This window comes from Glycine max, chromosome 5, assembly GCF_000004515.6.
Source record: "Glycine max cultivar Williams 82 chromosome 5, Glycine_max_v4.0, whole genome shotgun sequence".
Classification (NCBI taxonomy): domain Eukaryota; kingdom Viridiplantae; phylum Streptophyta; class Magnoliopsida; order Fabales; family Fabaceae; genus Glycine; species Glycine max.
The window spans coordinates 28,773,803-28,800,787 of NC_038241.2; the positions used below are offsets into that span (position 1 = coordinate 28,773,803).

The 26,985-nt window shown below is 33.4% G+C and overlaps 1 protein-coding gene across 1 annotated transcript; it reads left to right on the top strand.

The window, feature by feature from the left end:
• Positions 1-18,627: 18,627 nt before the first annotated feature.
• Positions 18,628-19,718, top strand: LOC100787071 (short-chain dehydrogenase virD). The gene has a single exon (XM_003525826.5). The coding sequence runs from the start codon at positions 18,839-18,841 to the stop codon at positions 19,679-19,681; it is 843 nt and encodes a 280-aa protein (XP_003525874.1). The 5' UTR covers positions 18,628-18,838; the 3' UTR covers positions 19,682-19,718.
• Positions 19,719-26,985: the final 7,267 nt, after the last annotated feature.

The window sequence follows — 26,985 nt, forward strand, 5'->3', positions numbered from 1 at the left end:
TTGGACTTTTCCTATTGCAAGGAAATCGCAGGTAAAACAATTATTCATATCTTTCCATGCTTTAGTCAAAACTCAATTTGAACGTAATATAAAATCTTTTCAATGTGACAATGGCACGAAATATATTAATGGCACTCTTGAGTAGTTCTTTGATCATCATGGCTTAGTCTTTCGTCTTTCTTGTCCTCACACATCGTCCCAAAATGGTAAAGCCGAAAGACACATAAAATCCATCAATAATATCATTTGGACCATTCTAGCTCATGCTTCTATGCCACTGTCCTTTTGGCATCATGCTTTATCTATGGCGACATATCTTCTTAATATCCTTCCTTCTAAGGTCTTAGATTATTTATCACCAACACAAATCCTTTATCAAAGTAACCCTTCTTACTCGGATTTGCGTGTTTTTTGTTGTTTATGTTTTCCATTGTTTCCCTCCACTACTATAAACAAATTACAAGAACGGTCTTCCCCTTGTGCCTATCTTGGTCCAGCTCCAAACCATCGTGGTTCAAAATGCTATGATATGTCTAGTGGAAAGATAATAATTTGTCGTCATGTGCGTTTTGTTGAAACCGAATTTCCTTTTTCAAAATTCCACAAAACCACTCCTACAAATTATGATTTTCTGAGTGATAATATTGATCCATCAATCATGCATGTTATTTCTCAGAATTTAGCACCACAAAATCCACAGCCTGACCCAACTTCTCATATTACTCAGTCTCGGCCCACTCCTCATGTAGCACCAACGTTGCAGCAGCCCCCTCCAACTTCTTCTCCTATCTTGGCCTCACCCACCTCACGTGGCCCAGTGATGCAATCCTACCCCGCAAGGGCATTGGATAGAAAACTCCAAGTAGATTGGGCTAGAGATGCAAGAGAAGGCCTTAGGGTTCTTATGAGCCTTAGGGTAGATTTCGGGCCCATGGGCTAAGTACGAGCCCACTTATCTTTGTAAATATTAGATTAAGGTTTCATTATTTTTGGGCCTTGTATTTAGGGCTCCATAATGTAGGTAGGGTACCCTAGAAATATAGGATTTTTCAGCCCTTGTATTTTAGGGCACCTAGACTAGTTTTTGTATTAGGGGTAGTTTTGTAATTTCACATACACTAAGTGGATATTTGATGTGTGTGGTTGGAAATAAATTTAATTGAATTGGTAGAAGCCCAATCCAATTAAATTTTAGAGGGGGAGGTGAGCATTTGCTTACTACACCCCATTGCCACATCATATAGTCACACTTTGTGCATGTCCTTCATGCTTTTCATGCCTCATGATACCTAAGCACACTTAGTGGAGAATCTTGGAATTAATCTTGGATTAGTGGGCTGAACCATAACTAAAATTCACTAATCATAATTAGTGAAATTTTGGCTCCAAAGTTTGGCTCCACAAATTCAATTTCAAATTCAAGTGAAATTTGAATTTCCCTCCAATTTTGTGTGACACTTAGGCTATAAATAGAGGTCATGTGTGTGCATTTTTTTCAACTTTGATGATTTGAATATTAAACTTCAGATTTCAAAGCTCATTTAGAGCACAAAATTTCGTGCTCTTCTCTCCCTCTCCCTTCATTCATCTCCTTCTTCCTCCAAGCTCTTATCCATGACCTCCTATGGTGGTGAGCTTCTTCTAGACTCATCTTCTCCTTGAAGTGGCGTCTCCTCTCTCTTTCCCTTTCTCCATTCCTCTGCCATTCATCTTCCAAGAAGCAAAGGAATCCATTGATGAAGAAGATCCTAGGCCTACAAGCTCCAATGGAGCTTGCACCATGTGGTATCAAGAGCATCTTCATCTAGGTGATGTTCTTTTGCTTCCTCTATCTTTTTGTTCGGTGAATTCTCTTTAATTCCTTGTTCTTCATCTTATTCTCCATGTATATCCTCCATTGTCTTGTGGTTTGGTGCTGTTTAGAGTAGATTAAAAAAAAAATAAACCGATTAAATCTTAGATCTACACTTGTTCTTGCATTTCTATGGTTCAAATTTTGTAGATCTACTCTTGAATCTTGTTTTTGTGTTGATTTTAGGTTCTATCAATTTTCATTCATAATATTCTTGTTCTGAACCTTTAGATCTAAATTTTGTTCCAAAATATTGATTAGAAAAAAAAACACAAAAATCTAAGTGTAAATCACTTAATCCATGTTGTCTTAGAGTCATGTTTAGTCATAGTAATTGTCACATTATGTTCTAAGTTTGTGTTGAATTTTATTTTGTTGATTGAATTCTAGACACATTTGTTCATGTATTCTTGTCATTCTTAGCCTATCTTTTGAATTTTGAGTCTAATTCATGCATGTTATTTAGTTCATAACATGTTCTAAATCAATTCCTAGAAGTAGTCTTGTTCTTGAACTTTTTTTTTTGCTTTCTAAGTTTCCTACATGATGCCTATGATGAAGTTGAGTTGTGGTGCTGAGTTGTGGCTGGATTTGTGAATCAAAATAAGTCTTAAGCTCTCTTTAATTGTGTTATTCAAGATAATTGAGCATAAGCAAACACAAATTGTAACTATCCAAGCCTTAAGCAACATAAACACTACTCTTGATTTCTAGGCTGAAATCGCTGGTGCTGGCAGCTTGAACATACAAACTTGTATAAATTACTGGGAATTGGTAACTACGTTTTTTGAGCTGAAACTTTTACTGAATTTTCTAGACATCTGGACCAAAATTATAAAAAAAGAATCAAGCGATTTGGATTAAAGAAAAAAATAATAAAAATCTCACAAATTGGCAGAAAAATCAGTGTCCAGGAAAAAAAAGAAAAGTGAAAGGAAAGTGTGCTTGTTGTTTTGGCTCAAAATTTGTTCTATAATTGGTGCATATTTTATACCAATCCTAGTTCTGAAATTTCAATTGAACATTATTGTGAAAACAAGTGCCAAAACTAGAGGTTTCTTGAGTCTTTTTTTTTAGAGTTTTTCTACTCTACTCTAGAGCCATTCTAGGTTTCTCTTTGAGTCCTAGCTTGCTTTTTGTGCTTTTCATTGCTTTAATTGTTGAATAATCCTTGGAAATTTGTCTTGTTAAAACTCTATTGGTTTAGCTTTCATTTCATTTTTTTTTTGTCTTTGGTTATTGCTTGTCTCTTTGTTTCCTTGCTTGTGAGTTGCCATATAGGGAATTGGAAAGGAGGATTGGTGCCATATCTTGAAGAATTTGAGTCAAGAAGCAAGGGGCCAACCACCTTAAGAGCTATTGGACTAAGAAGCACTCCAAATTGAGTGAAACACTAAAGAGAGAATAGCCACCACAATTGAGGACTTTTTTCTTTGTAATTTTGTAATTGGCAATTTGCTTTGCTTTCAAATTTTGTAACAAAAAGGCCTTTCATTGGAAGTAAGTTGGGAGCCTCCGCTAGGTCACCTTACTTCCATTTGTGTGTAATAATTTTAGGCAATTTCCCCTTAGGATAGTGAGTGTTTTGTTGGGAACCTTAAATGAGGTCATCCAAACACTCTTAGGATCCGCCTAGTTTGCATTTCTTGCACTTTAATTTCTTGCTTATTTTCATAGCTTATTTCCTTTACCCTCCATTGTCAAACTGCCTAGATAGCTTGCCTTTTACTAATTAGTTTTTACCTTATCTTTCACACCTCTTTTAGTGTTTATTTTGGCTAGTTTCAACCATAGTTTATTTTACCTTTTGTTTTCAAACCCCCAACAAGAAAGAACCATAACTTAGGAACCAACATGAGTCTTCATTCTTCATCTAGTGTTAATGGTGAGGGTTCTACTCCTAAGGACCCCTTGTATAAGATATTAGATGAGTTGAGATCCCTTAAGTTGTGGAAAGAAAAACAAGAGAGAAAAGAAAAAGGTAAAAAAAGAGTGGAAGAAATAAGTCAAGATGAAAGAAAGAAAATAAGAGAGGAAGAAAGAAGAAAAATAATGAAAGAAATGAAAAGAGAAAAACATGTCTCCTATAGTAGTCATAACTCTTGCAAGAGCCTAAGTGAAGAACTTCGTGACTATTATGAAGGAAGGCATAGGTCACATCTTAGACCTCACTCCCATAGGAGAGAAAATAAAAGAAAGCCTCAAGAGGTTAACATTAAACTCCCATACTTCCATGGGAGGGACAATGTAGAGGCTAATATAGATTGGGAAATAAGGGTAGAGCAACAACTTAAAAGGAAGTCTACTTCAAAATCTTATGGCTCTCACTCTTATCAAAAGAAAGACCAAGGTCAAGGAATCTTAGGGGTGAGACCTTCTAAGCCCAAAGATGATAAGGGGAAGACAATAGAAAAGCAACCCCTTAAGGTTAGTATGCAAGAGAAGACTAGCTCCATGAAGTGCTTTAAATGTCTTGGAAGAGGACACATTACTTCTCAATGCCCCACCAAGAAAACCATGATTATGAGGGGCCAAGACATTTATAGTAGCCAAGATGAGGCTACTACTTCACCTTCCTCTAGTAAAAGTGAAGAAGCAAAAGGGGAAGAATCTAGTGAAGAGATCTACCCCCAAGAAGAAGGACAACCTTTAATGGTTAAGGAGGAGTGTAAGGAGGTAAGTGTCTCCTCCAAGAGGTTAGCTAAGAAGGAAAGACATTTTGAAATAAAGACAAATATTAAAGAAATTTCCCTTCTTAGACAACCTCCACATTTTCTCCTTTGTAAAAAGACACTTGTTAGCATTGCCACATCTCTTAGGCTTGAGTTTAATCCTCAAGTAAAGGAGTTGTTGGATGAGGGTTTGGTTCGCAAGAGATTAAATCCTTGTGCTTTGTTGGTGCCCAAAATAGGTATTATTAGGCACCAAATCCCTAAAATAGGTGGTGTGATGAATGTTTTGGGTGGTGCAACACTCTTTTGTAAAATCACTCGTGCACCCAACATCTTCATGATTTGTGTACTTAGGGACTCATTAGGTAGGTTTTTTCTTATTTTTAGTTTCAATACAAACTTAGGCACTCATATGGGACACCTTAGGTTTGTCATACTTTTTGGTAGGAATAATCAACATGAAAATACAGAAAAAGGTATGTTCTATTGCTTTACTTTTCTTAATTTTTTAAATTGTGATCAAGGGGTTCCCATGAACCCTAAGAGAATAAAGGTCATTCCTGAGTGGCCCGCTCCACCAAGTGTAAGAAAAAATTGGGGCTTCCAAGACTTAACAAGCTTTTACAAAAGGTTTGCCCCATATTTTTCTATACTTGTAGCACCACTCATTGAGTTGGTGAGGAACCATGTTCCTTCATGGGAAGATGCCCAAGAAATGAGTTTTCAGACCTTACCTTACTTCAACAAACTAAACACCACTAATACATATGTTTTTGTTCTTTTTACAGGTGTTGAGGAAAAAAGCCCAGCGTTTCAAGAACCTCGGGATTTGAGGTCAAATCCTTTTCAAGGGGGAGGGAATGATGCAATCCTACCCCGCAAGGGCATTGGATAGAAAACTCCAAGTAGATTGGGCCAGAGATGCAAGAGAAGGCCCTAGGGTTCTTATGAGCCTTAGGGTAGATTTCGGGCCCATGGGCTAAGTACGAGCCCACTTATCTTTGTAAATATTAGATTAAGGTTTCATTATTTTTGGGCCTTGTATTTAGGGCTCCATAATGTAGGTAGGGTACCCTAGAAATATAGGATTTTTCAGCCCTTGTATTTTAGGGCACCTAGACTAGTTTTTGTATTAGGGGTAGTTTTGTAATTTCACATACACTAAGTGGATATTTGATGTGTGTGGTTGGAAATAAATTTAATTGAATTGGTAGAAGCCCAATCCAATTAAATTTTAGAGGGGGAGGTGAACATTTGCTTACTACACCCCATTGCCACATCATATAGTCACACTTTGTGCATGTCCTTCATGCTTTTCATGCCTCATGATACCTAAGCACACTTAGTGGAGAATCTTGGAATTAATCTTGGATTAGTGGGCTGAACCATAACTAAAATTCACTAATCATAATTAGTGAAATTTTGGCTCCAAAGTTTGGCTCCACAAATTCAATTTCAAATTCAAGTGAAATTTGAATTTCCCTCCAATTTTGTGTGACACTTAGGCTATAAATAGAGGTCATGTGTGTGCATTTTTTTCAACTTTGATGATTTGAATATTAAACTTCAGATTTCAAAGCTCATTTAGAGCACAAAATTTCGTGCTCTTCTCTCCCTCTCCCTTCATTCATCTCCTTCTTCCTCCAAGCTCTTATCCATGGCCTCCTATGGTGGTGAGCTTCTTCTAGACTCATCTTCTCCTTGAAGTGGCGTCTCCTCTCTCTTTCCCTTTCTCCATTCCGCTGCCATTCATCTTCCAAGAAGCAAAGGAATCCATTGATAAAGAAGATCCTAGGCTTACAAGCTCTAATGGAGCTGCATCACCCAGTCCCAGCCTCAACACCTAACCCCATGTTGCACTGCATGACAACTCGTTCTATGAGTGGCATTCATAAGCCAAATCCTAAGTACTCTACCAATTGTCACGCGACCACCACTAAGGACATTTCTCCTATTCCAAAAAATCCTGTCAGTGCACTTCGTGACCCAAATTGGAATCGTGCAATGTCAGATGAATTTACTGCTTTAATTGATAATAAGACTTGGGAATTAGTGCCTAAGCCACCGGATGTGAATGCTATTTTTTCTATGTGGGTTTTGCGCCATAAATATAAATCTGATGGTTCTTTTGAGCGTTATAAGGCTCGTCTTGTAGGAGATGGAAAAACACAAGCGCAAGGTGTTGATTGTGATGAGACGTTTAGCCCCATGGTTAAACCTGCTACCATAAGAGCAGTTCTCAGTATTGCTGTCTCTAAATCTTGGCCTATCCATCAAATGGTTGTCAAGAATGCTTTTTTACATGGTCATCTTAATGAAACAGTTTATATGCATCAGCCAATGGGTTTTCGAGACAAAAATCATCCAAATCATGTTTGCCTCTTAAAGAAATCTTTATATGGTTTGAAACAGGCTCTTCACGCTTGGTATCAAAGGTTTGCTGATTTTGTTGCTACCATTGGGTTCTCTCACAGTAAGTCAGATCACTCTTTATTTATTTACAAGAATGGTTCTGACACTGCTTATATTTTGTTGTATGTGGATGACATTATACTTACGACTTCATCTGATTGTCTTCGTAAGTCTTTTATGACTCTTTTGGGTTCTGAGTTTGCTATGAAGGACTTAGGCCCCCTGAGTTTCTTTCTGGGTATTGCTGTTACTCGTCATGCCCATGGTCTATTTTTATCTCAGAAACAATATGTTACAAAAATTATTGAACGTGCCGGCATGTTTAACTGCAGTGCCACCAACGATGCTCCTTTTAACGATCCAACCAAATACCGCAGTCTTGCAGAGGCTCTTCAATATCTTACTTTCACTCGGCCTGATATATCTTATGTCGTGCAGCATATTTGTCTTCATATGCATGCTCCGACAAATGAGCATATGGGTGCTCTCAAACGTATCATACGCTACCTTCAGGGTACTTTATCCCATGGTTTGCATTTGTACAAATCCACCATTGATAGACTAATCTCTTATACAGATGCTGATTGGGGTGGGTGTCCTGACACCCGTCGTTCCACTTCTGGGTATTGTGTTTTCCTCGGAGATAATCTGATATCTTGGTCTTCCAAACAACAGCCTATTCTCTCCAACAGCAATGTAGAGGCGAAATACAGGGGTGTGGCTAATGTTGTTTCTGATTCCTGCTGGATCAGAAACCTGCTTCTAGAGTTGCATTGTCCCATTGAAAAGGCTACTCTAGTTTACTGTGACAATGTGAGTGTGATATACTTATCCGACAATCTTGTTCAACATCAACGCACCAAACACATTGAGATGGATATTCACTTCATTCGTGAGAAAGTGGCTCGTGGCGAAGTCCGTGTGCTTCATGTGCCGTCCCGTTACCAAATTGCTGATATTTTCACAAAAGGGCTTCCGCGCGTTCTATTTAATGATTTCAGGGACAGTCTAAGCATACGAGAGCCTCCCGCTTCGACTGAGGGGGAGTGTTAGAATATATTTAGCATATGTTCTCTTATTATTTGTATATATCTTTATTTAGCTAGTCAATATTCGTTACCATATTTTCAGCCATTAGTTAGCTAATTTGTAGCCTATCTTGGCGCTTGTATCTTGTATATATTACTCTAATTTGTAATGCAATAAACACGAAATCAATTTCCTTCATTTCTATCTTGCAGGGTAGAGCACTATTAAATGCAATAGGAAATCTAGAGTTAACTGCTCCCTATGTTGAGGCTTTGAGCAAGCTTGGGCATAAATTAGAAAATATGGCATACCAGGTATGAATTCCCTATTGTATCTCTTCTTTCTCATTTTTAATTCTATAATGTGGAATGTTCCACTGCTCTTTAATAATTAATATCCGATTGATGGTTCTTTAAAAAAATGTTAGATTAATGGTTTATTAGTATAATTTTTATTTAATACAAAATAAACTATGCTTAGAAGAAGTGTGGAGATATATTGCACGTGAGCAATGAGAAATTTATTATGATAGGTGCACCAAAGATTCTTCTGACTTTATGAGAGATGAAAGATATAGGAAACGTCCCATTTTAATTGCAGCTTATGTGGGAAGCTGTGGAGCGTATTTGGCTGATGGCTTTGAATATGTGTGAGTGAACAAAACCAATTATGTCTAAAAAAGGCAGTGTTTTCTAAGACGATTTAGGTAAGAAACGTCTTAGCTAAGACCGTCTTAGAAAAGACACTTTCTAAGACGGTTCTTAGTTAGGACCATCTTAGAAAGTCTTAGAAATGATATTTTCTAAAACGGTTCTGATCTGGGACCGTCTTAGAAAGTATCATGTCTAAGACTTTCTAAGACAGTCCTAGTTAAGAACCGTCTTAGAAAGTTTCCTTTCTAATACATTTGTTACTTGACAACCATCTTAAAAAGTTTGACTATTTTATGACGGTTGTTTTTAAACCGTCGTTAAAGATCTTAACTTTCAATAACATTGGATTTAAAAATGGTTTATAACCGTTGTTAAAGGGTTTTTTTTTTTGCAGTAGTGTTAAAAACTATTTTTTAAATAATTTTTAAGAACTAATTAATTTTTAGAAGAAGAAAAAATATTGTGTCGTAGCTATATTTTTTTAAAAAAAAAGAATAAAAATTTTGTTATGTAAAGTTTGTTCTAGAAATATGTTTTAAAAATTAAAAAAGAGAGGGACAATTTATATTGACCAACATATCTACGAAGTTATCTTTACTTGACTTTTCAATATCTTATGCCTTATGCCCTCTTTAAACTCCACCTTCTCCATCGATAGCTCTTCCTCACAATTGTGATCTCAAAATTAGAGCTATAGAATTTGGAGCTTGACTTGAATTGGTACAATAAGGATGATATAAAATCTAGATTCATTATGTCATTGCAAGTGTAAAAATTGAGTTATTTTTTCCTAATTTTTACTATGACTTCAATTATACTAATGTTTTGTTCCTTGTCAAAGGTCATTACCAATGCAGCAATGCTATGATGAAGCTACATATACCATCTTCAAAGAATACATCATCTAAGTATATGATGGTCAAAGGATCAAGTTAACCTTCACCTTGACCATATATTACGAAACTAGTATGTTAAATTTCCTTGATATTAAACTTCCTTGTGTTATAAAAAAATATGAATTTTTGAAAATTGTTATAAAAAAATTATCATATAATATTAGTGTAAAAAAATTGAAGTTGGTGATAAAGGAAACTTTAGATAGTAAACAAAGGATACATAATTTGACTCTGGAGTTTTAACAGTAATTGACTTATAAATTTTATATATCTTTTTTTTTCTCTATAAAATGGTCCAACATTCTCTAAAAAAAAAGGCTAATAAGACTAATATATTGTATAAATTTCATTTACATTTCAAATTAATATATTGGCATAATGGTGTTTTTAGTACCATTGTTGGTGTATAGGGTTGGAGATTGAAATCTCACCTTCAATACTTCATCAACTTTTTTTTTATCCATTTGCCACTTATGTTACCTATTCTTATAACTCTTTCGACAGGGACAAATTGAAATGGACAATAATCAGATTTTTTTCTTCTTCTTTAATTTACAAGAATAAAAGAAGACATGGTTTTACTCCCAAAAGGCCACAATTACTATAAAAACAATACCAACACATCAAACAACTCATGTAAATGATCAATGCTCCCCATTTTCTAGCTAGCTCAATCATCGGAATAAAATTAAGAAATCATTGGTATATATTCTTTAGCCTACTTTTATTCCATTTTTCTTTTCTCCCAATACATTTACTAAGATCATCAAAGGAAACTTATTCATTCAAGAATCAACTTTTTGCTTTAGCACGAGTAAATACCTTATGCAAAGAAATTAAAAAGGAGGTCCAAAGTTTGCAAGTTTAATTTGTCAACCCAAAGAAACAAGAACAAGATGGAAGTAACAAACTGAAAAAACAAATATAAACAACTTCTACATATCCAACCTGCAACTTCACCTATCATATAAAAATCATATATAGATATTGTTGCAGGCTCCATGAAAAATTTAGCATGTATTTACCATGTATTAATTAATATAGTATGCATTATGATATATAGCTCCACTAACAAAAAGCATAGTGCTAAAAATTCATTTTCTTCCAATCACTTAGGAATTTGTAGGCTACTCTGATACATTAAAGTTATATGCTTAACTAGTGATTTGCTCATTGACATGTCTTGACATGCAAAAGTTGTTGACTTCAAGCTGGTCCCCATGCATGGGGAACATCCATATCATGTTTATTGGAAGAGAAGCAAATTTACTCAAACTTTGTCTACATTTTCCTAAAATATGCAATCCACATATATCTATAGCTACTTAGTTAGTCGTCTCTGAAAGTGGTATAAAATTTCATGAAATATTTCAATATATAGCTCTACAAATATATAAACCGAAAACAGTTTAGTAATAATAACAATAACAAGAGTCCAAGTAGCATGTCCAAAATCAAAAGTCCATAAAGCTCTGCTAGAAGTTCATTGATGTTGACTAACCATGTATATAGTCCACATAGATTTAGATAGATAAACTTGATTTGAGGACAACTACTACATATTATTCTTACATTACCATAAAAGAATACCGATAGATTTTTTTTTTGAAAAAGGAAAAATACACTAATTATTGGAGTACAAGGATATTTCGTGTCCTTCTACATTTTGAAGTTGTGTTCAAGCAATTGCAAAAACAGGGTATGCATAAAACTTAATTACACTTAATGGTAGAAAATATTGATAAACTCATTACTGCGTTACAGAACAACATGGTAACTTTTATAAACTTGCACATGTAGCCCCAGCATAGCAATCTAAAATCCCTAACCCATTACTCATTTGAAGTTATCATGTTCTATACTATTGTAATCTTGTGAAACAGATTACTCTTTCATTGGTAAAAAAATCAAATGACTCAACCCAGAATGTGAAGATGAGTATCAGACCTATGGTTTTCTCTTCAGTAGTTAACTATATTCCCAAAATAACCAGATTCAAAGAAATTTAGGAACACAAAACATGGTTAAGATGAATTGCTATTTCTAGATAAGCAATCAATCAATCTTACACACGGTTGTTATCAAATTTTCGAAATAAGATGCGGCAAATCATGAATTCACTACACAAATTAACAAAATTACCTTTGTGTGAATAATATAAAGAGAGAAGGAATGAAATATCATACCAGTCGCGGGAAGGGAGGCTGCCCTCCTTTGATCTGAAGTGTATCCCTGGAAAACAATGCCTGTATTTTCTATATCTGTTGGAATAATAGAACTCAGTATTTGAGAGAGAACCAACGAATTTCAAAATCAAACAAAAAGGGGAACTAACAGGTGACGGCAGCCACGAAAGCAACTTCGCGGCAGCTTACGCGAAGGTGGTGCGGCGTGTGTGACGGCGACCTGGTGGTTGCAACAGCTGGGGAACGCGGACTCGGGGCATTGAAGAGTGAGTGAGGTCAGAGTCAATGTGAAGTGAAAAAAAGGACGGCGCTAGGGTTGCTTCCTTATCTTGTGAATTATTTCGGACAAACCCAAATCCATGGGCCACAATCCATTGATAACAAAGGTTTTCCGAAGGAATGCTTTTTGTCGGAAAATTCCATCAATAGCATAAACATTTTCGACGGAATATTATTTGCCGAAAATTTCCGTTGGAAACTAATACTTTTTCGACGGAAATGATTCCGTGGGAAAAATTCCGTCTCGGAAAATGCCATTTTTCTTGTAGTGAGTGAGCTAATTAAATACACTCTCGCTTTAAACATTGCATTACATCACACTAATGTACATTACGTGTGATACTTCTAGATATAGATGATGAAATAAAAAATTATTTTTGTAGGTCATAAAAATATAATTATAAATATTATAGATATATATTTTTAAAATTAATTTAAACTAGACTATTTTAATAATGATTTGTAAATATTTGATCATGTCTAATCGTAATTGAATAAATTTGAATAATAATTAAATAAATTAAAAAAATCTTTTGATTAAATAACTAGTCAAAGAAAAAACAATAACTTAATTTGATATGAAAGTTTACAAAAAAACTTATGAATTGAAAAAAAAACAAATACTTATGTGAATAAACGCAATTACCTCAATTCAATTCAAAGAATAAAAAAATATTATTATTATTATTATTATTATTATTATTATTATTATTATTATTATTATTATTATTATTATTATAATATCGAGGTGAATTGATGTATGTTGATTGATAACACTTACTAGCAAGAAAGTATAATAATATATGTAGAGTGCTACGCAGGGGTAGGAAATGGAAAATGGCACATGACGCCATTGAATGAAATGAGTACCTTTCTTGTTTTGAACAAACGTATGGAGGCATCGGTTGGATGTGCTTTTGTTTCCTCTCACATTGTTCTTTATCTTTTTTCTAGGAACTACTTCAGTTTTATTATAGTCTTTTGCTTTGTCTAATTAAAGTCATTTTGAACAGTGATGAAGCAAGGGTCAGCAAACAACCAACAAGTATTGTTTCTCTCTACCATGAACTTGTGCATGGCTTCTTTCTGCATGCTTGTGAGAGTTGGTGTTTTGGGGTTTGTTGATCTTTTGAAACTGAGCCACAGTGAAAAGGATTTGGGCTTAGAGTTGGATGTGCTTTTTTGGTTTGGTGTTGCATGCAGCTCTTTTGGGCAAGAGTGGCTATGCGCAAATGGCTTAACAAGGCTAGTGATGTAAGTTTCATTGGAGCTTGTAGGCCTAGGATCTTCTTCATCAATGGATTCTTTTGCTTCTTGGAAGATGAATAGCAGCGGAAGAGAGAGAGGAGATGCCACTTCAAGGAGAAGATGAGTCTAGAAGAAGCTCACCATCATAGGAGACCATAGATAAGAGCTTGGAGGAAGAAAGGAGGTGAATGAAGAGAGAGGGAGAGAAGAGCACAAAATTTTGTGCTCTAAGAGAGCTCTGAAATCTAAAGTTTAATTTTCAAATGATCAAAGTTCAAAAAAATGCACACACATGACTTCTATTTATAGCCTAAGTGTCACACAAACTTAGAAGAAAATTTGAATTTTTATTCAAATTTCACTTGAACTTGAAATTGAATTTGTGGAGCCAAATTTTGGAGCCAAAATTTCACTAATTATGATCAGTGAATTTTAGCTATGGTTCAGCCCACTAATCCAAGATCAAATCCAAGATTCTCCACTAAGTGTGTTTAGGTGTCATGAGGCATGTAAAGCATGAAGGACATGCAGAAAGTGTGACTATATGATGTGACAATAGGGTGTAGCAAGCAAATGCTCACCTCCCCCTCTAAAATTTAATTGGATTGAGCTTCTTCCAATTCAATTAAATTTATTTCCAACCACACACATCAAATATTCACTTAATGCATGTGAAATTACAAAACTACCCCTAATACAAAAACTAGTCTAGGTGCCCTAAAATACAAGGGTTGAAAAATCCTACATTTCTAGAGTACCCTACCTACATTATGGAGCCCTAAATACAAGGTCAAAAAATAATGAAACCTCAATCTAATATGTACAAAGATAAGCGGATTCATACTTAGCCCATGAGCCTAAAATCTATCCTAAGGCTCATGAGAACCCTAGGACCTTCTCTTACATCTCTGGCCCAATCTACTTGGAGTCTTCTATCTAATGCCCTTGCGGGGTAGGATTGCATCAGCTAGTAACGAGCCTAATTACACCGCTGACCCTGATGATGATAGTGAGGATGACCCTGAACCTAAATGTGACTGAGATAATGAAGGTGAGTGTTTACAATAATGTTTCTAAATTTCTATTGTTATGAATTTGTTTGTGTGTGTTCATTTGAAGATTGGAAAAATTGGTCCTCGCATGTTGTTGAATTTTATTAGAATATAGAAATTAAGCATTATGGTTAGTGCCAAAATGATATGAAAATTTAGAATTGAGGTACATTTTGGTTATTGTAATGCTTTTTTCCATTTTTAATTTTTATAAAGTTATATTTTTTCAATTTTGATCCCTTTAAAGTTGTGTTTCCTTTTAATTCCTATAAATTTGCACTTTTCTAAATTTGATCTTTGTACGCATGAATCTATCGAGACTAAAAATAAAAATTTAAAGTGTTAAATGTACTAAAATTAAAAAAATATAAACTTACATAAACTAAAAATGAACAAAAACTTATAAGAATTAAAATTAAAAAACATAAACTAAAAATGAATAAAAACTTATAAAAATTAAAATTAAAAAAATACAAACTTTCATAAACTAAAAGCATATTTAAACCATAATGAACTTGCAAATCGGTACATGTCTAAAACTTTATTACTACATGTATATACCTACGGAGAGATTCAAAATAACAGTAACCATAATGTGATTGTAATTTGTAAACATGTTTTCTCTTGGGTCATCCCCCTTTATTTTCTCTTGCTGCATCTTTGTGGGAATCTGGGAAGTTTCAAATCTCCTTTCTTGAGGTACATGTGTGGCTTTGTCGTGGTGGTTCTGGGCCCTACATCACGTTCTTTTCCTCAAGCTGGGCTCTTTGTTTTTGGCCCAAGTTATGTTCATGTATCCTTAATTTATTGTGGTTATAACATCTATTTAAAGACCAGACACAAGACATGATCGACCGATAATGATCGAGTTCCTGCATTTTTATTTCTAGTTCTGTTATTTTTTTATTTGGTGTATTTAGTTCCTGTTAATTGAGAGAATAGGGAGTAAACGTACTGTTGATTTGACTCTTTCAATTCTTTTCGTACTAGCCGGTTGGAAATAGCTCGAATGGTTGGAGTAGCAAAATATTTGGTATTTTCCTTAGGGTTTCGTTTTTTTTTTTTATGAACATTTCCTTTGTGTTTAATGCTTGCTAGACGCTAGAGGTGGCTGGGGCTTGGCTACGTGCATGTACTCGAGCACTGGATCTTTCACCTTAGGTGAAAGCACATGAATATTTTTATATTGCATCTTCAACATACTTTCTCTCATAAGAATTTTTTGGGCTTGCAGCATGAATAATGTATAGACCTACTTATTTTAGGCTGAAATCGAACATTTTATTAGAAAAATAAGGACGGCAAACTCTAGACCAATGAATAATTTTTTATATTTATTTGTAACACCTTATAGTGCTAATTTTATTTTTTCATGGTATGACAATATTAAATATTATAATATGTTTATGCCTCAGCAGTTGAGGTAGCAAATCCCATTAAAAGTGACAATCAAGTTTTCTGATACACATTAGTCATTAATAAAATTGATTGATATTGTGTACGTATAACATGGTAAAAAAAAATAGTATTAATAGGCACGTTATGTGCTGTAATCTACTAGAGTTTTTGTCTGAATAACTAGTAGACTTTGGTTTTCCGATAATCCTTACAATGTGAAAGCGCCTGTTATCTTTTAAGAAGATAAATAAATAATATCAGTCATTGATAAGAAAATTAATGGTTGGTATTTTAATATACGAATGATTTATTATGTATGTGTATATAATATTAATTGATAATTTTTTCATCATGGGCTGGGATTATATATACTGAGAGAAGAATAAAGTAAGCTATATACTTCAGGGGAGGAGAATCCTTGTCTCTAGATACAGTACCTCAGAATAAAATGAGGGCAGTGGTACATTAACGGGGTCTAACCCGATTGGGTTGGGATGGTCATTCTTTTTGAGACATTTTACATTGTTTAGCTCAAATCCACTGATAGGCCAGAAATGCATGGCTACATGTATTGTGACCGGGGCTGTAAGTACAAAGTAAAAGTACATAAGAAATAAAAGAATGTATCCACTATACAGTGCCTTCCTGTTGTAGCTGATATATGATAGGCACCTGTGAGTGAGTCCAATCTAGGGCGAAAGCTTTGGCTTTTTCTGTTTTTAATTTGAAAGAAGAATCCCTAGCAACCATCCCACCGTAAGTATATTCGAATTTCAAAGGGATTCCCCTGTTATGCACCTCTTTAGTCTCTTTCAGACAATATGAAATCCTAGGAATGTGAAAGAGTTATAACAAAAATGTTTCTTGTACAATCTTAAGTTGTCTACAACTTGAAAGAGAAAAGAAATAAGACATAAATGATTAATTTGATTGATGATATAATTTAATAAAAAAAATGATAAAGAGAAAAGATTATTGTTGAATGAATATTTCAAATTTTGGTTTGTCAAAATATAATCATTTGAGTTATAATATTTCTACATCCAAATTCTCTTACAACCTACTTCCAATTTTCTCTTTCATATTTTTTTTTCTTCATTTTTCATTATATCATTTATCGTATTCATGAGGTCTTCACTCTCATTTTTTTTCTCTCTTTATTAGATCATTCTTCTATTTATCCATACATCACAAATTTAGGTTGTACATTTAACTTTTTCCAATGTAAATTTAGTTTGCCATAAGCTTATATAAAGAGGGAGACTATTCTGATATTTAGTTATCAAAAGAAATGAGAAATTATATATCTAGATCATATAGTATGTGTTTGGTTATGCATTAAAACTCATGTTTAACGGAAATACACATATTCCAAGACACAAAAGTTAAAGTCATGTGAGAGAAGCTTTTTTTTTTCCAACGCCAGTTGCTCTATTGCAAACACACATATAATCATAGGTTATAGTTTCTTTCAATTTTGATTATTTGTGTATAGTAGTATAATCAGTGTTCTCACAATATTCGCTTATATAGATTATAGAAGGTACAAATCTAACAGAATGAGGGTAAAAGGGATATGACTAATCTAGATTAGGTAGTCACCTTGCCTATGTGAAAACAAGGATAAAAGGGTGGTGGATCCGTGGATGGGTGTTTATACCGTAAGTTATATAGATTATAGAAGGTACAAATTCCTTGGATAATAATTTGAAGTAGAATGAATGAATGAGGGTAAAAGGGAAAAAAGGAAATGTTGAATGTTGTGGTCAGCAAAGTAGTCATAAATGAGATTCTCATCCAGGGTACGACATGCCCACATTAATGCCGAGAGAAGAAAGAGAGAGGAAATTGACTGGGCGTAGTAGTAGTAGTAGGGTAAAGTCAAGTAACAAGGAGAGAGAAAATAAAAGGGGTTACTTAAATACTCGCCCCTCAGAAAGAGAAAGTGCACAAGGACCTTTTTCATCTCATGCTTATTATACACTATAGCATTGACAGGTTTCTGTGGTAGCAACAGATTAGTTGTTATCCAATTTCACTTTTTCTGTTGACTCCCTTATGCTTCTTTAGGCAATGGTATTTACTTGCATTTGTTTAGATTCCATGTTCCCACAGGATACCATATGTCTCAATCTAAATCTCATTCTCACCTCCTCTTTCTTTTTATTTCCCTTAAAATCAACACAACTGAAATTGGTTTGCTTTATCTACCAACTTGAAAAGGCTGGGATTACAAAATGCAATTTTCCTGTGTTCACATTGTTAATGGCTAGCTTTTTACATCTTCTAACTAACCACCAGAGAATTCAGGTTAAGGTGGTCGTATACCAATCAATTTGAATTACTTGAAGTGGTTTTATATTGACAAATTAAGTAATGCCAAGAAGTAATGACACCATTTTCACCCCCATAGAAAAAGACATACTATATTTTACCATTTATTTGGGACACAACTTTTCAAATGATAGGTAGAATAGCCTTGTATTAGTTGTAGATAGTAGATACTATAATTATTATTGGGTGGGGTTATAGCAGAAACCCAATCCCTATTAGCTCGTTAAAATTATTATTAATATTACCATTTTACTTAATATATTCCCTACATAATTTCTCTGAAGACTCACATTAAGAACCTCCAAGCATTTTGTAAAAGCAGTAGGAAAGGAATAAAAATCACAGTAGAAGGAGAGGCAAGAAATAAAATAGTGTTGAAATGTGACTATTTTATATTAGTAGGAGAATCAAATTTGTCCTGTTAGAGCTTCTTGCATTGTTAAATTCATCACAGTGGCTCTCATTAAAAGTTAAAAATGTCTTATGCACATGGAACCATGTTTGTGGCGAAATGTGCTTCAGAAAGTGACAGGATGCATACCCATCATACTGCAGCCATAAAGAAAACAAGTCCAAATCACCATCATACTGCAGACATAAAGAAAACAACTTCAACAAACATAGCCGGCAGACGGCCAATCCTAGATGCAAGAAGCATAATAGCATATGTTGCAAAGAATATTCCTTATCCTAATTAACAATGTGACGAAAAATAATGAGTAACAACATAGGATAATTTGATATTAAAATTAGTATCTTTATTATTATTTTATCTGATTCCATCCATATAAGAGGATGAGAACCTAAGTATTCAAAGCACAACAAAAATGAGTGACCGCAAAATCGTTCTAGTGACTGGCTGTGCCAAAGGTGGCATTGGGTATGAATACTGCAAGGCATTTGCTGAGAGAAATTGCCACGTCGTTGCCTCTGACATCTCAACGCGGATGCAAGACATGTCAGACTTGGAGTCAGATCCTAACATCGAGACACTTGAGCTTGATGTGTCTTGTGATCAAAGTGTGTCCTCAGCAGTGGCCACTGTTATATCAAAACATGGTCACATAGATATTTTGATTAATAATGCTGGAATAGGTAGCACAGGGCCATTGGCTGAGTTGCCACTTGATGCAATCAGAAAGGCTTGGGAAATCAACACACTTGGGCAACTAAGAATGACGCAGCATGTGGTGCCTCACATGGCTATGAGAAGAAGTGGTAGCATAGTGAATGTTGGCAGTGTGGTTGGTTATGTGTCAACCCCTTGGGCAGGGTCTTATTGTGCTAGCAAGGCTGCAGTGCAGGCCATGTCAAACAGTTTGAGGCTAGAACTAAGGCCTTTTGGGGTCAATTTGGTTCTAGTTTTGCCTGGCTCTGTGAGGTCAAATTTAGGGAGGGCCAATTTGGAGAGATTGGGTAATTATGAGTGGAAGCTTTATAAGGACTTTAAAGAGGTAATTGAGGAGAGAGCTAGAGCTTCTCAGGGTGACAAAGCTACTGATGGTAGAGTTTTTGCTAGACATGTGGTTAAAAAAGTTTTAGGCCCTAAACCACCAAAGCAAATTGTTTTTGGTCACATGACTGGCTTGTTTGCCTTGCTCTCATGGTCTCCCCTATGGGTGAGAGATCTGTTTTTCTCAACCCGTTTTGGCCTAAGTAAAAAAGTTTAATGTTTTGTATTAAGTTATGATGTACAAAACCTCTATATTATACACTTTATCAATGTCTATTATTTCTCTTTATTTTTCTCCTTTAATCATGTCATATATCCTATCTTACTTTTCTCCCACTCTACTTGTTGAATAAAGTTTAGTGTCCACTAAACTTTTTCCTTTTGTATCACTTTATTTGTGATCAAATCTCCACTGCTTACTATTTAGATAAATGAATAATATATTGTTGTATAATTTGATGTTTCATGTACATATTATTTTCTCAATTTTTAGGTGAGGATTTGTACCATTATTCAAATGCTTAGAATATAATATTATAAAATTATTTCAACACTATTCTCAATTTAAGACCTCATTTGTTAATAATTTCAACACCATTCATAGATATTTGGAAATTAATAAGACTAAAGAGTTGAATCTCTCAGATGATGGTGGTGAAGAGATTATTTCTCAAGCTGTGGACAAGAGTAATGAAAAAAAGGGTGAAGGTAATCCTGAAGATGAATTAGGGAAGCTTGCACAACAAAATGAAGAAGTCTCTCAAACTTAGGATGATATAAAAATATCTTCAAATATGCATATTCAACCATTCCTAATTCTAGATCCAGAGATCTCCTTAATAAGAACACACATTTAACAACCTCTAATCTCCTCACTTCAGACAAATTATTCAACTTTGTCTTTTGATTTCTCACTAGAATCTTTGCCTACTAGGAAAGGCAAAGAATTAGAAGTTCACCATGAACATAATCAATCTTCCTAGCAAAAAACATAAACAAGTCATTTTCTAGAAATGCCTTATGTAATCGACTAACCTTTGTGGTAACCGATTAGATTACACTTCTTTATTCTTCCTAGCCAACACAAAATCATGTGGTAATCTATTGCACTAACCATGTAACCTATTACCTTAGTGTAATTTTCAAAAGAATAGGTTTACGATTTAATTGATTTTCTTATGGAATGATATCTAAAATTAAAACCATCAACATGCCTATTTCTAAAACAAACAATACAATGTCACATTCACTAACATGTTTGGCATGAAAAAATAAAACCAAAACATAATGTCTAAAAGATAACTAACTTCATGTCAACACTTCATACCAATCTAAGCTAAGAGATCAAAGGTCTCAAAACATACAACATCATAAATATAAATAGCGAAAGAGACAATTTTTATGTGATTCGACACTTCTTACTTGTGTCGACAAGAACATCTAAACAAATATATATTTATTATCTCATAACACTTTACAAGTTTTTTTTTGGATAAACTTGAAAAACAATCTCTATTACAAAGCCTCTCTCTCTTAAGATGATGACCTCCTTTAAAATTTTGAATTGATTTTTTCAACACAAACCCATTTAACTTGTCTCTTAAATAGATCTTAATATCTTGTGGAATTAATTCTTTACCTCCAATCAAGAAATATCCTAAATTCACCCCCAAAAAATTTAACCTAATTACCTCTATTATATGAGCATAAAATTATTCTAAATAAGGGAGGTAGAGAAATCCACCATTGAACAACCATGTGCAAAGCATATAGTATCACCGAGATACAAATTAAATCAAAGGCGATCTGGTTTAAGGATTTATATCACTTTGTTTGTGATGATGAAAAATATTGTTAACTACTTAGGTAAATGGAATAATATACAATTATGTATTTTATCTTTTGTATATATATTTGTGTTTGGTTTTTGGTTCAAGTCACGTTCAACGAAAATTTTCCATTTTGCAAGACAAAAACACAAAAGGAAGGGAGATGATAGATTGATATTCAGTTCAATGTAACTAAAAACCAAACACACAAAGTAATTAAGCAAAAAAAGAAATAGTAAAGTAACATGACGTAATTATAATTTAATTGAAAATTAAGAATCAATAATATAAAGATTTTTTTACATTCAATTATGAATTATTATATAATTAAAATTATTAATTTTTATAATAATTATTTTAAAAATTACATTAAAATTATTATATAATAACTTAGTTAATAGAATACACACAATCTTTCCTGTTACAATGTATATTAAGATTTCTATAATCCTACCAACCAATGTGATTATTAGATATAAAACTAAATGATTTCATTAACCGGTAACAATAACAATGACATAATTATATTTTTACAATCAAAATTTTGAAGCACTTATTCAATAACTCTCTTTTTGTTATTTATTTATTTTTATCATACTACATCATCAATTAAATCAATTACTTATTAATGTCTCTTTCTTTCTCTCAAGTTGTAGATAATTTAAAGATGTCTAAAAAACATTTTTCCAACAATATAATCCTTATTTTTAACTGAGTATAAATGATAGGTTGCTACAAGGAATTAGCAGGTCCATTGCCTCGAAGCCAACAAAGAGAAGAAAGGGCACAACAACATGCACAGTCATCCCTTCCCCATCGTTCCACATGAAAAGGATGGTGATGAAATGGAAAGAAAGCAAAATTCGCTAAGGCAGCTAGTTTCCTTTATTTGTCGTTCACTGTTTCAATATGGGGCAAAATGTTAATTGGTCTCTAGGGCTTGGTGGGGATCATCATTACAACAATCAAAAAGAGGGTCTCTTTCTATTTCTCAACATTCCTCCTGGTCTGGTGCTTCGTCTCTCTTTCACTGTTAAAACTCCGTTTCAGATCTCTTTTTCTCTAACAACATCATCATGCGCTCTAGAATTCCTGTCTCCATGAATTTGGTCATGCAAATTTACATGCAAACTAATCATTATAGTGATCAAACGGAATCTGTGTATTTAAGGCTTTTTAACAGCCCCCCTCTCTATATATATTAATTATATGAAAAATGACATATATATACGGTTCATTTTGGTGTAGAAGAAGAGATGAAAAAAAGAATAAAACCAAAAATATACCAAAAAGAAATGTTAGCAATATACTTTATAACATAATTATTGTTTTGTTAAAATTTTATTAAAATTTCAAATTTTGATAGATTTCATTTTTTATTTAATGAGTCTTTTTTTTTATTTTGTAATTTTCATATAAATTAATTAAAAGAAAAATGTTTGTAAATAAAGTATGCTAGAAAATGTATTTTTAGCACTCACGATGACCTCATGTGTCGTTTTTTTTTTTTTTGCACAGCCAAATTTAATAAGAACATAAACTCCATTTTAATGTAGGGAAAGTAAAGGGCGATCCTCTGTGTAAGAGTGCTCTAAACATAAACTCCATTTTGTATATGTGGAACTGAAAAAAAAAAAAGAGAGAAAAAAGGGGAAAAAAGAAATAGAATATTTATAATTGTTCTGTGTAAATATTGCACTAGCTACTAAGATAAATGAGTTGCTTCTCAAGTTCGATCATAAAGAAATGTGATCGTGGTTTACGTCAAAAACTGTTGGAAAAGGAATTTAATTCTGTTCAAACTTAAATACCTTTCTCATTGTTTTGGATCTTGGAATATTAGACAAGGAGTAAACTCACTGTAACAGTGGTCGTAAGTGTGGATCACTTTAATTTCTAACTATAAAATCTTCATTTTAATTTCTAGTGTTAAAAAAAGTTAGTCCACTTATTCTTTTCTATTTTACTTTTTATTTTTTATATAAAAAATACTAAAGTAAATGATTTTTTCTAAAATCAAGAATTAAAACAAATTTTATAAAGTCAAACTAAAGTAACTTACACTTTTAACTTTAAAAATTAAAATGAAAATTTACTCTTTTCTCAAGCGTATAGTGAATGTACATGTGTTTCGTGCAATGACCCTTTTCATGCAATTTTTTTTCTCAAATAAACATTCTTTTTCGAAATCGTAATCCGAGTGCCCGCTTGGCCCGGTGGGGTTGCAAGTGTGATTTTGCATGAAAAATTATTGCTTGGTTAGTTTAAAGTAATATGATTTTGTTACTAAAAGAACTTTTGTTAGGAAATGAATATTGTAACTTCTGTATTGAGTTAAAAAAAAATTACATTAAGTTTTATTATGATTTATTTTTTAGATAAAAGTTTTAACACAAATATCTTTCCTTCAAACTTAAGATCATGACTTAAAATCAAATTTATAAACGCACATCCAAATACCCCTCGTATATACGACAACTACTTCTAAATCCAAATGCTAATTAAAGACAAAGAAAAACAAGATTACTGAGCAAAGAAAATCAAATTTATAAACGCACATCCAAATTCCCCTAATTTAGTGGCTTTTGTTGTGATTCATGTGAAGTTACTGTAGTTTCACAAATCCAGACTTTATTATAATGGGATTAACCAATTCGCTAAATATCTATCTGCCAAGGATTGTACCAGCAATGCCTTGTAAGGCTTTAATTAATGTATGCATCACATAAAGGTATGTCTGTTGAGTGAAATTGATTGTCCCACACTTCCACTACATATATAGAATAAATTTAAATCCACTTATCTTTATTAAGGGCCATCACTTCATCATGCAAGGAATATCTGTAGCGCATAATTTATCGTAGGTTTCTAATCTTATTTCATCTTTGCTTCTCGAAGTGGTGAGCTTCTATTTATTAGCCTCACCAAAACGCATATGGCAATAACATAAGCACACACTTTTCACGTTAATGGTTCAATTTTTTAATTGGATTTGCTCCACATAAAATGGCACATTTTCCCTTAGCTCCTCTTGGATAAAATTCACCTTCTATATATTTCAATGGGAAACCAAGAAAAGATCCATGTTGGGATGTGTAAACTATATAAAGACTGCTTTATATATATGTTGAAGATGAGTCATGACAAATCACAACTTAGGGAGAAAATAATAATTGCTATAATTAATTAATTAAAAGATGAAATGGAAGTTTGTGTGGTTGCTATAATTAATGTGCTGATATAGATTGAATACGATTATCCACTTGCTAGTTTCCCTGTTGAAGAATGTTTAGTGACTCCACCTCTCTCTCACATTTTGTCTTGATGTTGATTGACTACAATCCGGGCCATCCCATTAAAAAAATGCACCTCAATAATTTTTTAGATTATTATTTTATTTATAATTTTATACAAAAAGTTCTCTATTCTAGATGCTTGATGAGTGGCCTAGACAATCATGTAACCCAAATAGCATTGGGTCCATTGGGGAACTTACATTACTATGACTGTGAGGGTGGACACTTGCATCTCTCATTTTTTAAAGTTCACTAAATTTGTAAATAAAATCTTATATTTTTGTATTTTATTTTATTTATATTTATATAACTAAACCCATTAATTTTATTTTTTATAATTTACATCCAGTAACTTAGAGTCTTGAATCTGTCGATCGGGCCACATTAGATCACATCCCATACATTTTTCTTTCTAGTGTTTTGTTCCGTATCCCACCCCCATCCCAACCCACGCTTTGACTTTATAAAGCACCATTCACCCTAATTAGTAGTGTGAACATTCCTGAAACTTAATCTAGCATGATTATCGTGAACCTTTTATGTTCTTGAATGCCAACAATTATAGGTCCCCCTAGAACTGTTAAGACCAAGTATCACAAATAAGCTTGCATTAATTTCTGACGCTTTTTCCCCTAGTCCCCTCCTTATTATAGAACTCCAACGAGTAATAACTAATAAAAATAAGGCTTTAAATTGTGGTTAGCATCGTGGTTGAGGTTTCATTGCAATTTATATAGTCGTGTTATTCATATAATAATTTATACAATATATTTTATGTCTATCTTTTTCTATTACGTCATTTATTAGACTTCATATTTTTTTGTTAGTTGTATCATTTGTTACATTTCTCCTATTATAACCATATATATCTATTATTATAATAAGATATATAATAATTTATATAAGAGGAGAAATCAACTTATTATAAAAGTAAATTTTTTATATTTACTTTTCATTCTAATAATTTATTTTTTAAAATCTAATAATTAATGACGTATAAGAAGAGGAATCAACATTTATTTTTTATGTAATGTATGTTTGGGTGGATGTTGCAACAGATTTCTTCTCTTTCCGATGCATAATTTTTCATATTCAATACTAAATGCATGTTTACTTTCAATTATTTACATGATTAATCACCTTAAAATAGAAGCGACAAATACTTGCTGGTGTGTAATAAGAGATTGAGAGAGTTGCATGTGGAGAGAGAGTCTTCGTTCCACCTTGCATCATCCGTTCTAAACATAGGCTAAAGCTTTGTATTGTAGCTTTTGCATCCTTTGGTTGTTTGATGATTTGTTGCATAGGATACATATTTCCAAAAACACAATATTTTGAAAAATTGTCAATAAATATAATTGATGCAGTCACAATTGCAATTTTGATCCCGTTGCAGAGACTCCAAAATCTTAATGTTATAATGACAACATCAAAACTTTGAATAAAAGTAGTAAATGGGTAGTGAAAAAAATAATTACTGTCATGTTAATTAGTTAACAAAATTGAGATGACCCCAGTTGGAAGAAAGTGCCAAGAGCCCAAAAACAAAGTCACTGGCCAGTGGTTGAAACTTGAAATATCACTGTTATTGGTTAGACCTAGTGGTAATTCGTGCGTTTGAGAATCAACGGCCAAAAGGGTGAGAGACTAGGCCACACCATATTGTGCAGTGGAGGACAAGAGAGTTGGACTTGAAGGAAACGACGTCGTAAGAGCCAACCCCTATAACGCTCAAGGGTAGCAGATACCTGTCCTGTAGTTGCAAAGTTGTAGTAGGGGTCCATAGCCAGAGAGCAGCAGGATCTGCAAAACTGTTTTGAAGTGACTGGAGGGAGGGACACGTTGTCCACGGCCCGTGAAATCTAATTCAACGTCCTCAGGAACTGAGACACCAAAACCAACCACGCCATCAAAATAGCAACACCCCATCACATTAAATGAACCTTCATTTATTCATATATATATATATATATATATATATATATATATATATATATATATATATATATATCATGAATCAATTGACTTAGATTTATTTCATCATAACTAATGATTTAGAGTTCAAATCTTTAGATATGAGACAGAGTTTTGCTTTTTATAATAATTATAGTACATGTTTAGTTTTCATTTGAAATTGTTACATTGAACAATGAACATTCTAATGCAAATTCAACGGATAAAAATAAAATGAAAATGAATGAAAGGATTTTGATCTTTTTTCAGAAGTATTTTTATCTCAAAAATTATTTTTCCCCTGATTTTTAAACATGTTCATATTCAATTTAAATATGATTATTTTTTCATTGGAGGATACAAAGATGTGGTCAAGATAAAAATAAAAGTAGTTTATAGTTTGTCAGTGTCACCAATAAATTTGAGAGAGAGACATGGTTTTG

Bases quoted from the DNA above. Each gene is read 5' to 3' on its own strand.
- LOC100787071 (XM_003525826.5), top strand. From the start codon at position 18,839: ATGAGTGACCGCAAAATCGTTCTAGTGACTGGCTGTGCCAAAGGTGGC.